This window comes from Heptranchias perlo, chromosome 6 (assembly GCF_035084215.1).
Source record: "Heptranchias perlo isolate sHepPer1 chromosome 6, sHepPer1.hap1, whole genome shotgun sequence".
Classification (NCBI taxonomy): domain Eukaryota; kingdom Metazoa; phylum Chordata; class Chondrichthyes; order Hexanchiformes; family Hexanchidae; genus Heptranchias; species Heptranchias perlo.
This window is the reverse complement of record NC_090330.1, coordinates 18,330,303-18,347,588: the sequence shown is the minus strand read 5'-3', so window position 1 is coordinate 18,347,588 and position 17,286 is coordinate 18,330,303. Positions and strand designations below refer to the sequence as shown.

The window sequence follows — 17,286 nt, the reverse complement described above, 5'->3', positions numbered from 1 at the left end:
ACAGATTATCTCGTCATTTATTTCATTGCTGTTTGTGGGACCTTGCTGTGCGCAAATTGGCTGCTGCGTTTCCTACATTACAACAGTGACTACACTCCAAAGTACTCCATTGGTTGTAAACACTTTGGGATATCATGAGGTTGTGAAAGGCGCTATATAAATGCAAGTTATTTCTTTCTCGCACTACTTTTAGATTTATGACTTTGGATGCATATGTATGAATCTCATGCATGGACATGTGAATGTCGTACACCCACATTGCAAACAGGAGAACAAAACAGCTCACTAACATAAAAAGGGTACTAGCCATGAGATTTAAATTAAGTAATATTACCACAGTATTATTGAATCAGAGACGTTGCTTCTTTATAAGAACTTTAAGGATGCTTGTACATCAACATTTCTAGTTTAATTATATAACAAGTGTCTGTACTGGTATTAAAGTAGACAATACTTGACAGTACTGCTCCTGAACCATCTACACCAAGATGTGTTCGTGACAATTAATCAATTTCATTTCAAATTTGCCCTCCATTTTGCATGGGAAGCACCTTCTATCTGCTCTGTTCCTTCTTGGACACTGTCTATTTGAAGGAGCACTTGAAGAACCACAGATGTATGTTTAATATGAAAAGTGCTAATGTGTTCCCTGTTATCTTTTATATTAACTTGACAAGCTATTCATTCAGCAGACATAGCACAGCATTGAAACTTTCAAAATTGGTGAATCAAGCTGGCAAATTGTTTGCCCTTGGAATTGTTTGATACACTGGTAGTTGCCCAACTTTCAACTGTTCCCACCACCACTGGGAAAAAATTTGCAGGGTTACAGGGAAAGAGCGGGGGAATGGAACTAACTGGATTGCTCTTCCAAAGAGCTGGCAAGGGCTCAATGGGCCAAATGGCCGCCTCCTGTGCTGTAACCATAATATGATTCTATGTTGAAATCAGGGAACAAAGCACAAATAAATATAAAGTATTTGGCAATTATCTTCTGACTGTTTAAATTAGATGTCTTGATGGCTTGCATTTGATCCTCCGTAGCAGGACACCTGTTTGTTGATATTCTCTGTGATCTTATACCGTTCTGCAACAGAGCTGAAGGATTGGCCACTCCCTTAACTGTTTCCATTGAAAACATCAGAGCAGAATGCATCAATGAAAAGAGGAAAGTGAGTGGTTCACACTGTGAAATTTTTTGGCAATATTGAAAGATTACAGATATATATCAACTGCCTTTGTGAAAATAAAAAATGTGTAGAAGTTTAGTAACATTGGGACGCAGTTTTTAAGAGGAACTGGCATCATATAGTGTGCTGACATGTGATTACAATTTTTAAGTGCTTACCTTGAGGCTCAGGGATTAAGCCATTAGGATAGCCCAGATTTCATCCGTGTCAAATTAACTGGTCTCAACAGAACTCTGGTTAGGTTGCTAAAATTGTCATCCATTTACTAGAGAGGGGAAAATCAGTCCAGATTCAAACAGCTGATTGTTCTGTGACCCTGCTGGAAAGAGCACCTGTGTGGATGTCGGATCAGAACAAGATTGAACTCAGGCTACTTGACCATGGAAGAGATTGCAGCTATCAGCACTCATTGTTCTAGCTCTTAAATCCTCACTCAGCACCTTAATATTAACAAAATAGAAATAGCTTTTTGTTTTCAATGTTTTAATGGAGATGTCAAAAACCTAATGCGCAGCTTCTAAGAGCTGCTGTTTTTTTTACTAACTTAGCATGATTTGAAACTATTAGCATAACATTCAAAATATGTCAGTACTCAGGAAGGACAGCAGTACTCTTGTAATGGCAAGTAAAAGTTAAGCATTTTTTTAAGCTATTTAACAGAGTTGCCTCCAATGGCAAGAGCAGCATCAGAGACAACCCAATAAAATAAATCAACAGTAATACCTTTGGAGTATCCACATTCCCCTTGGGAGAGGATTTTCTGGGGTACCTCTGATTGTTGTGTGTGGCAGTGGCAAATGTAACCAGCCTCCACCAGTGGCACTTGTCCACCAGTGGCACTTGGGTCTAGTTGTCGGTTGACCTCTTAGCAGCCTGTACATGCAAGTATTGTGTATTCAACATTGCTGCTCTGTACAAATCTACAGGGATGTCCCAACCAGACAAACAATAATTAGAAAAAAATGTTCAAACATCTCACATACACAGTTATTACTGAATCCACTGCACAGCTAGACCCAAGTGCCACTGGTGGAGGCTGGTTACATTTGCCACTGCCACACGCAACAATCAGAGGTACCCCAGAAAATCCTCTCCCAAGGGGAATGTGGATACTCCAAAGGTATTACTGTTGATTTATTTTACTGGGTTGTCTCTGATGCTGCTCTTGCCATTGGAGGCAACTCTGTTAAATAGCTTTAAAAAAAATGCAGCAGATTCAGTAACGAGGGTTTTATTCCTGAGTATGAAATTGGTTCTGTCATATAAATGGAGAATTACAAGTTCTGTGTCAACAAAGGCTTTTCAGTTATTAAAAACAAATTGCCAGCGAATGGCATAAAAGGAGGGAGACCTTAATTCTGACTTGTAGCATCAATCTTCAGATAAACTGCTTCACAAAGATTTCAGTTGCTGTTTCTACAGCCATTAGTTGACTTCCCCTCCCAAAAATAACAATTAGTTCTGAAATGTCCTTTTAGATCTACCATTAACATCTTGTAAGAAACAAAGCAAGTTTTGTGTAACAGATGTTAGTCAGAGGCTGTTGAATTCATGGTCTTGTGCAGTGACTTGACTGCTGCTGCAAAGTGAAGCCCCAACATCATGACCGTGCTGTAAGAAAAATAAAATGTGTTAATGCCTCCACAGGTACTGGGATCCACGTAAAGAAATGCTTTTTGCTGGCAGCTATTGTCATCTAATATAAACACTGCTCCAAAGCTACAGGCCGCCCTCTCTTTTAGCCATTTCTACAGGGATGTGTTTGTCTGATTGTTAGTCCAGGAAGTTCCAGACTGTGCATGTGCAGTTGTTTAGTCTGTTGCTTCGGTGCTGTGAAACCCACCCTGCCACACAAACTGTGGCTTCCACAGTACCAGCAGCCTTGGGATATATTACTGAACCACTTTGTGTTTCTGGAGTATAAACACAGTTTAGGTTTCTCTATCCACTTTATTCAAAATGAGGCAAAGCAACATTATCAATATGGGTTTTTAAAGTAACTGTCTGCTGGTGACTCCCAACAGATTTCCCACAGAAGCATTTCTGCACTTCAAGTGTTCTTGATACTTTGTACTATCTGGAAGTATTTAATATTAGGTCCAAATTGGGCTGATGGTGAGTGCGGGATTACCATGAGACAAAACAAAAGCAGGAAATGTCCGTTGTTACACCACAAAACCAGGAAAGGGAAGCTCATCGAGTCATCTGTTTTCAAACAGTGTTGGATTAGATTGAGAATAGCTAAAAGCTATATTCATCACTGCAATTGCATGAATAGTGGTGTTGATTTAAGTTGCCATCATTTGGTTTTATTATTTTTTGTTGTATCTGCAGAAATAAAAAATGCGTATGTCTCTAATATTTTCTGTTGAGCTTTCTCTTTTTGCTCTATTCAGCTGAAAATATTACTTGTAGTATGCATGGAGGAAGGAAGCGGGCACTTATACTGCAGACAGAATTCAGAAGCTATTGTGGATGTCTTGAATTCTTCTGCATAATTCAACCATAACTTTATACAAAAACACCTTTCTCTGACCGCTCTTTGCAGATGTGATTATCACAACTATTTCATTTTCTGATTGTCATGGTGGGGAGGAAATATGATAGAATTATCATGAATGATACCTACTGTGTCTGAAGTAAATCTGCAATGTGCTATAATTTTTGTAACATCATATTTCATAGCAACATATGAAAAGAGAGGCAATTTAAAAATCACACCCATGAATGCTCTCACCCTATTCTTTGGGTGCACCACCCTCCTCAATCAACTCCTGAGGGAGGCAACAAAAAAAAGAGGAAACTAAGTATCTGGGAAATCTCTTCCCAACTCCATAGGGCAATGGATCAAGCTCCAGGAGAGCATGGTTACCGTGACATCATCATAAATGTACATACTAAACTTTCCCAAACCGAAAATGTCCCAATGTCTTAGAAAGATAGGACTGCAAAGAACAAGAAAAAAGCATTTAGCATCCATCAGCCCAGTCCCAAAGGTCACAGACTTCCTTTATCTTTCATATCTTAGATAGCTCTGTCTGACAAAAACTTATCCATTACGCTCTTGAAATTTATAACATCCTCCATTTTTACTGTCTTCCTGACTAGCAGTTCCACATATTTGCCATAATCTGCATGAAGAAGTTATATCTTCATTGTCTATTTACCTTTTCTTGTCTAAGCTTCTCTCTTCATCCTAGAGCTTGTTAATTAAAAAAAACTTGCATTTATATGGCACCTTTCACAACCTCAGGATGTCCCAATTCAGCCAATTAAGTACTTTTGAAGTGTAGTCATTTGTTATAATGCAGGAAATTCGACAGCCAAATTGCGCACAGCAAGGTCCCACAAACAACGCTCTCTCACTTTCTCTCTCTTTCAATCTCTATCTAGCAGTTTGCATGGTGCTTATAACTTTGTCTCCATAAAAGCAAACACTTTCAATATAGCACCTAACTGCAAGGTACATCTGCTGGAGACACAAACCCATTAGTAATACAAGCATGGCACACTAAATAATTCAACACCACTGATTTAAAAAAAACTTTGATATTGGGTCAAGATATATACTTTTAAAATGAATGTCATTCATTAGCACCACAAAAGGCATGGTTAGTAATTAACAAATACATAAGTAACACATAAACCCCATCTGATTTTAAAAAAAATCATTAATAAATTAGTAGTTTGAAATTATTAAATTGTCAATAAAGATGTATTGAAAAGAATAGTATCAACACTTTGGACAGGCATTTTTCACTTATCTAACAGCAGAAAGTTTGAGTTCTTTCATTTGTTTTTTCTGTCCTTTAAAATGTCCAATTTCTTAATATAATATACAAAAAAATGCTAATTTTCAGCAGCATGCATACACCTGCACTGGTACTTAATTAGCCCTGTTAGCTATTTCACATTGACTGGACCTCATTCTTTTCCTCTTTTAACCTTGTCAACATATATCCATTCATTGTGCACACGTGCTTTGTTTGCCATACACTTCTAGACCTGGAAATGCATATGCCATTTCTTAGCCCTGCCACTTTATAGGTCTAGATCATTTTATTTAAATACTACTCCGTTATCATACCCAGGTGTGTTGGGCCTCATAGTTTGGTATTTTCAGTTAATTTTACATGCCAGTAGTACTTCTGAGGCCATTGCCATCAAGATTTGTTACACTGGTCTAAAACCAGAAAATGTTGGCTCAAGCTTAAGGGGGAAGGTGCACAGACCATTTAAATCTAATTACTTGATGCAGAGGATGGTGAATGTGAGTAATGGGATGCTCAGGCAATTGAGAAGAATTGCTCTTAGAACTAGCCAGATGGATTGGGGTCATCCAGATGAACTACGGAGTCTTCTCGAGTCTTGTACTCGCCTATGTTTCTTCTTTACTAGAATGATTCCAAGGATGAGGGACTTTAGTTACGTGGATACACTAGAGAAGCTGGGGCTGTTCTCCTTGGAACAGAGAAGGTTGAGAGGAGATTTGATAGAGGTATTCAAAACCATGAAGGGTCTAGACAGAGTAGATAGAGAGAAACTGTTCCCATTGACGGAAGGATCAAGCACCAGAGGACACAGATTTAAGGTGATTGGCAAAAGAAGCAAAGGTGACATGAGGAAAATCTTTTTTACATAGCGAGTGGTTAGGATCTGGAATGCACTGCCAAAGTGGTTGGTGGAAGCAGATTCAATCATGGCCTTCAAAAGGGAACTGGATAAGTACTTGAAAGGAAAAAAATTGCAGGGCGGGGGAGTGGGACTAGCTGGATTGCTCTTGCATAGAGCCGGCATGGACTAGCTAGGCCGAATGATTCTTGCATTGCTTAAAAAAATTATTTGGCTCCCTCTCACTGCTATTTATAATCCACCTCTTGTTACTTAGTCTTCAATATTTTTGGATTTGATTTAAGCTAATGGGAAAAAGTACTGAATTCACTAGTTTATAAAGTAAATTCGGCACTTTGGTACAAATTTGGATGGTTGTGTCTCCATGCTATCGAAAAAGGACATAGCGACCAAGTGGAAGTACATCTCAAAGTGGAGTCTGAATTTGTGCACATTGGTTAAATCTGAATTTCAAAACATTAATTTAAAAAGTGTTGGCTTTAAGTAAACAAATTTAGCTTTGAGGTGTAGCTGCCACTATTTAACAGCTTTTATCAAATCAGTAATCAGTTTCTTCCATCATCCCTTCGATCATTGAAATACATTGCTGTGGTGGTTAAACCAGGTAGGAAATGCAGCTCAAAGGTTTGAAGCAGCTTTAAGATCCATGTGGAAATAAATGGTTCAGCAAAGTTACTTTATAGTGTTCCTCATATAAGATTTTGTATCATCAGGATAGTATTAAGTCAGCTGCTTTTTTATACTCTCACAGGCACTGGATGGGAATTTCTATGACCATCTTAAAGAATACTTGATGGTGTTCAACAGGACAGAACTTGAGGCCTGTCAGTCTGTACAGAACACATTCCAGTTATTAGTAGAAGCTTCCAGCAAGGTGAGTCTTTGACATTGCAAGGGTGGGTTTTAATATCGACCAGTGTTCATTGGAAATGTGTCCCATTAATTACATAACATGATTTTTTTAAACAATGCTGGGGTTCAGAAACTCCATCAAAGATGAAATCCTTAAGCTACATATAGTGAATGATCTAAACCTGCCAGCAGTTTTATTTTGTAAAATTTAAGTGGTTGTATTTTCTATAAACATAAAACTGGATTAAGATTGCTTTCGTTTTGTACCAAAGTTTCTGTCAATAGCAATATTCGAAAGGAAGCACCAAACAAAAGGGTGCTTGTAAGGACATTTCAAAGCCATTAGTCCTCAAAGGACAGCTGGGTGTGGTTGTCCACTATGTTGTAAGGACAAACAGGAGAATGGATGATGGTTTTCCCCATCCAGGGAATTCATAAACATAGCTTTGGTATTACACATAGGGAAGGAGGGATCATCCTGGGCTATTGTGTACTTCCTGGTGGTTGATTACAGAGCTGCATATGCCTGGGCCTGATAACTAAGCAGCCTCGTTTCTTTTATTCACAGGGTGTGAGCAATGCTGGCAAGGCTGCATTTGTTGCCAAAACCCTAATTCATTGTGAATCCTGATCAAAGTGGTGGTGGGCTTTCTTCTATAGTGATTAGTTCTACAACTGATTGGTTTGCTAGGCTAATTAAGAGGACATGAATGAACCAGTTGGATTTTTATGACAATCTGGCAGCTTTAATAGCTTTTTCTGGTGCTATCCCCCAAATTAAATTGAATTTGTTTCATCAAATTGCCATGGTGGGAGTTGAACTCTGTCCGGTACCATAACCATTGCACAACATCTCAGCTGGAGATTAATGCTTGGTGTGAGAGAGGATGGGGACAAAAATAAAGCACCTTACTGAACCAAAAAAAGGAGTGCAAGGGTCTTGTGGTTGATTTTAACATGGATTGCTTATAAAAGGATGAGAGAGATACTGGGAAGCATAATGTTTAATTTGTGTGGTGCTGATAGGTGTTCAAAAGTGATAGTCAATTTAGTTAATATTTCTTTTTTGTTTTTCATAGTAAATGGAAATTCCTGGTACAGTTTCAAATGTGCAACTCACTTGTGACAATAGACGATCTTATGGCTTTGAAAGTTTATTTTCTCCAAATTCATTGCTGTAATGTTCTTGTGCTTGCTGTTAAAACTGTTATTCACCACAGGATGCAATTTAACAGATGGCTTCAATAACAATTTGAAGGCAAAAGCAAATCTCGATGTTCAACTGTTGTCATTCTCTTGATAATGCTGCAATGTAACCATTTCACACACTTCTAGTTTCCTAACACTTAGAATCTAAAATTCTTCAACTCAGTCTTGCCTCCCAACCAATAATGGTCCGAAAAGCAATTTGTCCAAATTTGTATTTGGTTTGCCCTAGTGTATGACCTAACTTTTTTTCATTAAATAAAGAATTAAAACAATTATACAGCACTAAATCTTGGTTAATGTGTGTTGGGATGAATTTTTGGGGGAAATAAAGCTGGTCACAAGCATAGATAATGCATATATGTACAATCTTTGACTGCACAAAATTATGATGTATGCAGTACATTTGTGTAATATGCTGTTAGCATATAAATAGTTTTATTTAAAGGATTATTGAATCATATAATGTAATTGGACCAGTATTGCCGTACAGAAGGTGCTGCTCATGTGTTCTTTTAAAACTGATGTGGCACTGAAGGCTAAACTCTCTTGATGTGTCGATAATACTACTTTGTGACCTTAATTTATTTTTAGGGATTGCGAGATTATAATCTGCAGCTTTTTCTCCAAGAAAATCCAGTATTCCAAAAACCTCAGTCATTCCAGTTCCAGCCTAGTGACAATGATATGGTAAGAGGCAAGTTTATTCACAAGTATGTATTTGTAATGGCAGAAAGATAAGCTGGTAGAAATGTGCCCTTCATCCTCCCTAAATCAAAGTGTTAAGCAAAAAGATTACATTTTACAGTTCAATGTTATTCCCCAAACAGAAGGACATATGCATTTCATATAGACCATTTGGGAGGAATTCAGTTTTGGAACTTCTGATGTAATGGATGAGAGTGAAGCTGGGAGAGTGTAACAGTCATCAGATCCCTGATGCTGACTTAGAACCTTAAATTATTGATAGGTTTTTAACTATACAAAGAATAAACTTGTCATCTGGTCATCAAACTTCTGGGAAGCGATCTCTGAAGCCAGTAAGAATTTACCACAAATGACCAGCATCATTTTATGAAACCAGTAAAATTATATTTATGAAATTGGCACTTGAAAGTGTGTAGGGAGACAATTTAAAAAGTTGCCTAGAAGAGTTGGTGGTAACTATGAAAATTGATTTTTTTAATAAAGTGAAGGCATTAGAAAGCAACTAAAATGAATTGTTATTTTACCAACAAGATTTACGCTTTGAGGAAAAGGACAGAGTTGCTAATAAGGTTGTTTTCAGGTCACTTGACTGGTAGTGCAGAATATAATCATTATTTGGCAGATTACAACTTTGCATTCCCTATATATTACTGTGTAATCCTTCACAGCCAATGCAGACGTAATAATTCGATATTATCAATTTTCCTTTTTGTTTTCTTTTCTATTTTGTGCAATGTAATACATTCATCTATTTTCTCAATTCTGAATTTCAACTACTGGAAAGAACAAATGCTTACTTCTGGTCACCTGGTCAAATCATAGCGAATTAAACAATATAGTTTTGTTTTTTCAACAAAGGAAAGTATATACAAGTACATAAGTGAGCCTGTCAGGCCCACTTCGTCCAAAGTCCATGTATGATTACTCTGTCATGTGCTCTCCCATCATCATATGTTGTTTCCCTAATATAAAATGCACTAAATTCCTTACTCTATCTCCCCTGAGAGAGCCAATCAAGCAGTGCTATTATTATCGTAGAATCATAGAAATTTACAGCACAGAAGGAGGCCATTCAGCCCATCGTGTCTGTGCCGGCCGGACAAGAGTTATGTAGCCTAATCCCACTTTCCAGCTCTTGGTCCGTAACCTTGTAGGTACTTTTTAAATGTGATGAGGGTTTCTGCCTCTACCACCCTTTCAGGCAGTGAGTTCCAGACCCCCACCACGCGCTGTGTGAAAAAATTTCTCCTCAACTCCCCTCTAATCATTCTACCAATAACTTTAAATCTATGACCCCTGGTTATTGACCACTCTGCTAAGGGAAGTAAGTCCTTCTTATCCACTCTATCTAGGCCCCTCATAATTTTATACACCTCAATTAAACCCTCCCCTCAGCCTCCTCTATTCCAAAGAAAACAACCCCAGCCTATCCAATCTTTCCTCATAGCTAAAATTCTCCAGTCCTGGCAACATTCTCATAAATCTCCTCTGTACCTCACTAGAGCAATCACATCCTTCCTGTAATGTGGTGACCAGAACTGCACACAGCAGCTGTGGCCTAACTAGTGTTTTATACAGTTCTAGCACAACCTCCCTGCCTTAACCACCTTATCTACTTGTCCTGCTACCTTCAGGGATCTATGGACATGCACTCCAAGGTCCCTCTGTTCCTCTACACTTCTCAGTATCCTACCATTTATTGTGTATTCCCTTGCCTTGTTTGCCCTCCCCAAATGCATTACCTCACATTTCTCCAGATTGAATTCCATTTGCCCACCTGACCAGTCCATTGGTATCTTCCTGCTATCTATAGCTTTCTTCCCCACTGTCAACCACACGGCCAATTTTTGAATCATCTGCAAATCTCTCAATCATGTCCCCTACATTTAAGTCTAAATCATTGATATATATATATACCACAAAAAAACAAGGGACCTAGTACTGAGCCCTACAGAACCCCACAGGAAACAGCCTTCCAGTCACAAAAACACCCGTCAACCATTACCCTTTGCTTCCTGCCACTGAGCCAATTTTGGATCCAACTTGCCACTTTCCCTTGGATCCCATGGGCTTTTACTTTTCTGACCAGTCTGCCATATGGGACCTTGTCAAAAGCCTTGCTAAAATCCATGTCGACTACATCAAACGTGCTACCCTCATCGACCCTCCTTGTTACCTCCTCAAAAAATTCAATCAAGTCAGTCAGACGCAACCTTCCCTTAACAAATCCATGCTGGCTGTCCTTGATTAATCCGTGCCTTTCTAAATGACTATTAATACTGTCCCTCAGAATTTTTTCCAATAATTTACCCACCACCAAGGTTAGGCTGACTGGCCTGTAATTACTCAGTCTATCCCTTTCTCCCTTTTTAAATAACGGTACAGCGTTAGCAGTCCCCCAGCACCATGCCTGTAGCCAGAGAGGATTGGAAAATGATGGTCAGAGCCTCCGCTATTGCCTCCCTTGCTTCTCTTAATAGCCTGGGATACATGTCATCCGGGCCTGGGGATTTATCTACTTTCAAAGATGCTAAACCCCTTATTATTTCCTCTCTCACTCTGTTTATTCCATCCAATATTTCACACTCCTCCTCCTCAACTACACTGTCTGCATTGTCCCCCTCTTTTGTGAAGTCAGACACAAGTATTCATTAAGAATTATACTCACGTCTTCCGCCTCCACACACATGTTGCCTTTTTGGTCTCTGATAGGCCCTACTTTCTCCTTAGTTATCCTCTTGCTCTTTATGTATTCATAGAACATCTTTGGGTTTTCCTTGATTTTACTTGCCAATATTTTTTCATGCCCTCTCTTTGCTTTCCTAATTTCCTTTTTAATTTCACCCCTGCACTTTCTATACTCCCCTAGGCTATCTGCGGTATTGAGCTCTCGGTATCTGACATAAGCTTCTCTTTTTTTTGCCTTATCCTACCCTGTATGCTCCTTGACATCCAGGGGGCTCTGGATTTTGGGAGTCCTACCCTTTTTCTTTGTGGGAACATGTTTACTCTGAACCCTCACTATCTCCTCTTTGAATGCTTCCCACTGCTCTGACACTGATTTACCTTCAAGTAGCTGTTTCCAGCCCACTTATGCTAAATCACATCTCAGCTTAGTAAAATCAGATAAAATTAGTAAATTACCTCTAACTCTTGATCCTCCTCCTCAAAGTATCACTTCAGCTTCCGTTTAAAGTTGTCAGTTGATCCCAAATGAAAGGCCTTCTGTGGTTATCTATTCCACATGTCCTCTCTCCTGTGGGGGGCAAAGGTTTTTCTTATCTCTAACTTTACTTCAGATGTGAATTTTGTACTCATGACCTCTAGTTCTGTGTTCATTGTCCAAATTAAATAGTATCTAAATAGTTTTGCCTTTTTGATAACTGCTTGTTGCTGACCAGATTATTTTAGGGTATGGTCATGATCACTCCCAAATCATTTTCCCTTTTATTCTTTCTGTTTTTGATACTCACTGCCTACAGTAACAGTTCGGACTTAGCATCAGCTAGTGAAAAGTGAAGCTCCCTCTACTCAGCCCCATCTTCAACATATCATCTTCTACTTCACACCAATTTAATGGCAATTTATGCTGAATTTGCTTTTTTTTGTACACTGGCACTATTAGAAACTGTGTTGAGACTGTCCAAATTCATTTGACGTTGTTTGCCTGATGGCTATTGGAGGAAAGTTTCATCCTATCAGTCTCCTTTCTATATCAGGACTTAAAACTAATTGCTAGCAAATACATTAACAATCAGCTATTTCTGTAGAATATATTAACACACATGTTATTTTATGTTATATTCCTCAATCAGATGCTTCAGTTCTACTTCTAAACACTGATCTTTCTTTCTTGTACCTATGCCATGCATATGCATCCATGGTGCTTTAAATGATTACTTACAAATATGCTGATCATCTTTAAACCAAACTTGGCTAAATACCTTTTCACTTTCTGAATGTGGAGATGTATGGGAAAATAATATATTTCCTTCATTTATGACCGTCTTGACAAAAAAAAATCAATGTTGTTGTCCAAGTTGCCAATTTGTTGTTGTTGTTGTTGAAGATTTATCCCTGATTACTTTTGTTTTAGAAGCTTATTTTCCCTTTGTTAACCTTTGAGTTAATGTGATTATGCTATATTGTTTTGGGGGTGGTTTGCATGTGTGCTGATAAATACAAAAAGCCACTTGAATAATCCAGGTGCTACATTACTTGTAGATATGTTGTTGTTTTCTAACCACTTTGTATGTCAAAGCTAACATGTCCATTTTGTCCTATTAACTTTTTTGTTGCTCAGAGTTTTAATACAGTGCAGCTTGTGGACATTGACCTCTCACCCGTCAGCACTTTGCGAATGACTTTAGCAGAGGTACACACAGTTTTTGTGTACTCGGTGTCCTGTGGTGGTAGTTTGGTGTGCATGTGTAGAAAAATGACACCTATTGATGGGCAACAATGACAGCTCCTGGTGGCTGCGCAACCGAATCACCATTGCACAAATGGTAGCAGTTTGTGAATTGGCATTTAAAATAAAATGTAAAACATTTGTACTTTGGCAGCTCATATTGATCAATCGCTTCAATAAATTTGGTCCTGTCCCAGATGTGCTATAAAATATCTCAAGATTGTTCCATTTTAAATTCCTTTGATTGGTATTGTGCATAATTTATTTATATTGGGATTTTTTTTTATTGTATCACAATCCTGTAGCATATGACAGCGTCGTGTTGCACCCTTGTTAGTGCATGGATGCATAACCTAGCAGGATGCTAAATGGAACTGAACTTTTTGCCAACTGGTCGAGTATTTTGTTTTTCTTTTGTCTTTTGGTGGTGCAGTTGTAAACAAAGGTGATTGAAATGTTTCTTGATTGGCTAAGTAAGAATTTCTATTGGTTTCCCAATTAGAAAGCTTAGCAATGCACTCAAGGCACAAGTGCAAGGCCATTACCAATTTATTTCTAATTTCAATGATACCTGACTTTAATTGCCACCTTTGGTAGATTACTTAATTTTTGCTTGTTTCATCCTTTGGTCCACAATATATTCGTAAGAACATTTTACTTCAATTTCAACAGTAACCACAAAGGGAAATTATTTTCACTTGTTTAGCATTTGAAACCTCGTTTTCATATTTTGAGTTCTACCCTATTGGATCAGCTTTCCGTGTAAAGTTTCATGTTGAAGCCTGGTTCACACGAAGCATCCTGCTAGATTTTGCCAGACCATTTGATGCATGGAAAATAAATGGGTACTGAAAGTTGTGATCAGCATAATCTTCAGCTCCAATAATTTCATACCTGCTTTCAAAATAGCAATCAAAAATTCTACGAAGGTGCCATTAGAAATTCTTTATATCAATGAGAATATAGAAGTGATGATTAGAAATCATGATACAGATTTCCTCCATATCCTTAAAGTTTTACAATTCTTTGGATCACATATCAGTAACTACATATATTGACTAGTGCCAAGGAACACTGATGTAATTGACATAAATTGCACACTGCAGTATAACTTTACTGACATTACTTGATAATATCGCTGATTTATTGCCAGATAATATATCAAAAAAATGTAGCCGCTCCTTTGGTGTGAACTAGTTTAAAGGAAAGAAAATTACAACCCTATTGAACAAAACAGCTATGTTGAATTACTGAAACAAGTATTACTCAGATTCTTAACTTACGTAAAGCCACAAAGTAAATTGGACCTGTAACAGGAAAGATAAAAATGTCAAGTGAAGGTGATTGGTAGCTAAAGCAGGAAGCAGAATGATAGTCATGAAGTCTTTATTTTTCTTTCTCTCTCTCTCTCTCTCTCGCTCTGAAACCTTTAGAAATCCGTTTAAGTTGCCTTAGTGAAAGGTTGAAATTGTCCCCTTGTTAATTTGACCTTAACTTCTACTTGAAGGTCTGTGAAATAATGCTCTTTGAAATTTCTAATGCTTGTAGCTCTAAGCACCAAATTGGATGGTTTATCATCCATTATTAGAAACTGGTTCTTTCGTATTAAAACCTTTATTGGAATTACAAAATGTAAATTTAACAATTGTAGAAATGAAAGAAAACCTGTAGATAATGTAGTTTACTCTCTGATTTTCTACAGTAATTTTTATAACAGTTTTTTCAAGTGAGGAAGGAGCGAATGCTCCCTTGGTGCTCAGAGGATTAGTTGTGACAATTGTTCTTCAGGAGCTACTGAATAATAGATTCTTCATTTTAAAATTTTGATTTGGAAGCTGAATGTAGTTTAGTACACAAATATAATCCTAATTACTTTAACTGACTGGTATCATATTATGTAAGGAATCTTACAACACCAGGTTATAGTCCAACCGTTTTATTTGAAAATCACAAGCTTTCGGAGGTTTTCTCCTTCATCAGGTGAAGTCACCTGACGAAGAAGAAAGCCTCCGAAAGCTTGTGATTTTCAAATAAAACGGTTGGACTATAACCTGGTGTTATAAGATTCCTTACATTTGTCAACCCCAGTCCATCACCGGCATCTCCACATCATGGGCATCATATTAGTTATTGGTGTGAATTATATAGGAAGTCAAACCCAGGAAAATAAACTGTTGGACTATAACCTGGTGTTGTAAGATTCCTTACATTTGTCCACCCCAGTCCATCACCGGCATCTCCACATTTGGGGTCCTGGTCATTGTAGTACTTTCACATAACAACTGTTTCATTCTAGAAAGTGAACTGTTAGCCTGTGTTTAGTCTAGCCAAGCAAAATACTTGATTTCACTTTTCCCTGTAATTTTATTGGTTTTATACTGCAGCATTGTTCATCCATAAAGAACTGAGTGTCACAGGCTTATATCACAAGCTGTGACGCAATGAACTCCTTTTGCCACTTTGATTTCTGACACTACATGAATGCATACATTAAACTCAGCAGTCTGTCTGAAGTTTCCATTTATAGATACTGGCACCAGACTAATATGGAGATAGTTGTCTCCAGTTCTTGTGCATTTTTACTCTTGACTGGGGTAATTGCAACATTCATAGAAACATAGAAAATAGGAGCAGGAGTAGGCCATTCAGCCCTTCGAGCCTGCTCCACCATTCAGTATGATCATGGCTGATCCTCTATCTCAATACCATATTCATGCTCTCTCCCCTTGATGCCTTTTGTGTCTAGAAATCTATCCAGCTCTCTCTTAAATATATTCAGTGACTTGGCCTCCACAGCCTTCGGTGGTAGAGAATTCCACAGGTTCACCACCCTGTGAGTGAAGAAATTTCTCCTCATCTCAGTCCTAAATGCCCTACCCCGCATCATGTGGCAGCTTCTGTTCTGTTGTCTTTTTCTGGGGTATAACTTGACATGCAGATGTCGCTTTTCTTGGCAGCTGATCTCAGCAATAACATGCTGTATGTAAATCCTTTTGTTTCTTTTAAGCACTATGAAAAATGCCAGAGATCTGTCATGAAGTCCAGTGACATTAATTGCTTTGTTGGTTTTATTACATGTCCAAATCTTGAATCCTGTAACTTTCCCCTGGGAGGCTCCAAAAGTAGACAAAATTTAATCACTGAAAAAAAGGGGGTAACAATATTAAACATCTATATTAAACCTGTGATGTTCTGATAGTACTCAAAGGGTTAAAGATAATTCCCACTCAATTTCATTTAATGACTGGCTGTTAACTGCAACATTTTGCCGACTTTGCATTTAGAAACCTAAATGTATAAGTTTACACTCCCAAAATCCAGGAAGAAACAGTGAGATATATGACTCTGATAAAAGTTCACAATGGTTTTTGGGGGGTGAGGAGGAAGAATAATGATTTGTTAGGAGCCAAACTACATTGTTATTTGTTCATATCACTTTATTTTAAAATGTTTAGTCATGCTTTTGTTACCTCCAGATTCGACTATTCCAATGCTCTCCTGGCTGGCCTCCCATTTTCCACACTCCATAAACTTGACCACATCCAAAATTCTGCTGCGCATATCCTAAAACTCACTAAGTTCTGTTCACCCATCACCCCTGTGCTCGCTGACCTACATTGGCTTCTGGTCCACCAACGCATTAATTTTAAAATTCTCATCCTCATGTTCAAATCCCTCCATGGCCTCGCCCCTCCCTATTTCTGTAACCTCCTCCACCCCTACAATCCTCCGAGAACTCTATATTTCTCTAAGTCTGGCCTCATGTTCATCCCCTACTTCCTTCACCCCACCATTGGCAACCATGCCTACATCTATCTAGGCAGTAATCTCTGGAATTCCCTCCCCAAATCCCTTCGCCTCTCCGCCTCTCCACCTCTCTCTTTTCCTTTAAGACACTGCGTAAAACCTACCTCTTTGACCAAGCGTTTGGTCACCTGTCCTAATGTCTCCTTTGGCTCAGTGTCAATTTTTGTCTGATTACGCTCCTTTTAAAGAGCCTTGGTACGTTTTACTGCTTTAAAGGAGCTATATAAATGCAAGTGGTTGTAGAATCATACCATTTCAGTAGATGACCTTGATTCAATTAATGTAAGCTTTATTGAAAACTGTTTATATTAAAGAGCAGGATGAATATTTTGACTATAGGGAAATGTCATAATTCCTGCTTGTAATTGTAGCTGAGGTCACTTAAAAATCAGTAAATAGCTTGTAGATTTTAGACTCTGTCATTGGCTTTCTTTCTCTTTTTTAAAACACTAATGGATCTCCTGTGGAACTGGTCACAGT

General features: G+C 38.2%; 1 protein-coding gene across 2 annotated transcripts in view; it reads left to right on the top strand.

The window, feature by feature from the left end:
- Positions 1–17,286, top strand: part of LOC137322796 (F-BAR and double SH3 domains protein 2-like) — a 230,454-nt gene that overhangs the window by 150,686 nt on the left and 62,482 nt on the right. The window contains exons 9-11 of one of the 2 annotated variants that reach the window (XM_067985865.1): positions 6,574–6,696; positions 8,475–8,570; positions 12,892–12,963. In XM_067985865.1, the coding sequence (XP_067841966.1) occupies positions 6,574–6,696; positions 8,475–8,570; positions 12,892–12,963 (291 nt within the window). The remainder of the gene's footprint in view (positions 1–6,573; positions 6,697–8,474; positions 8,571–12,891; positions 12,964–17,286) is intronic. The other variant, XM_067985866.1, reaches the window with a different exon arrangement.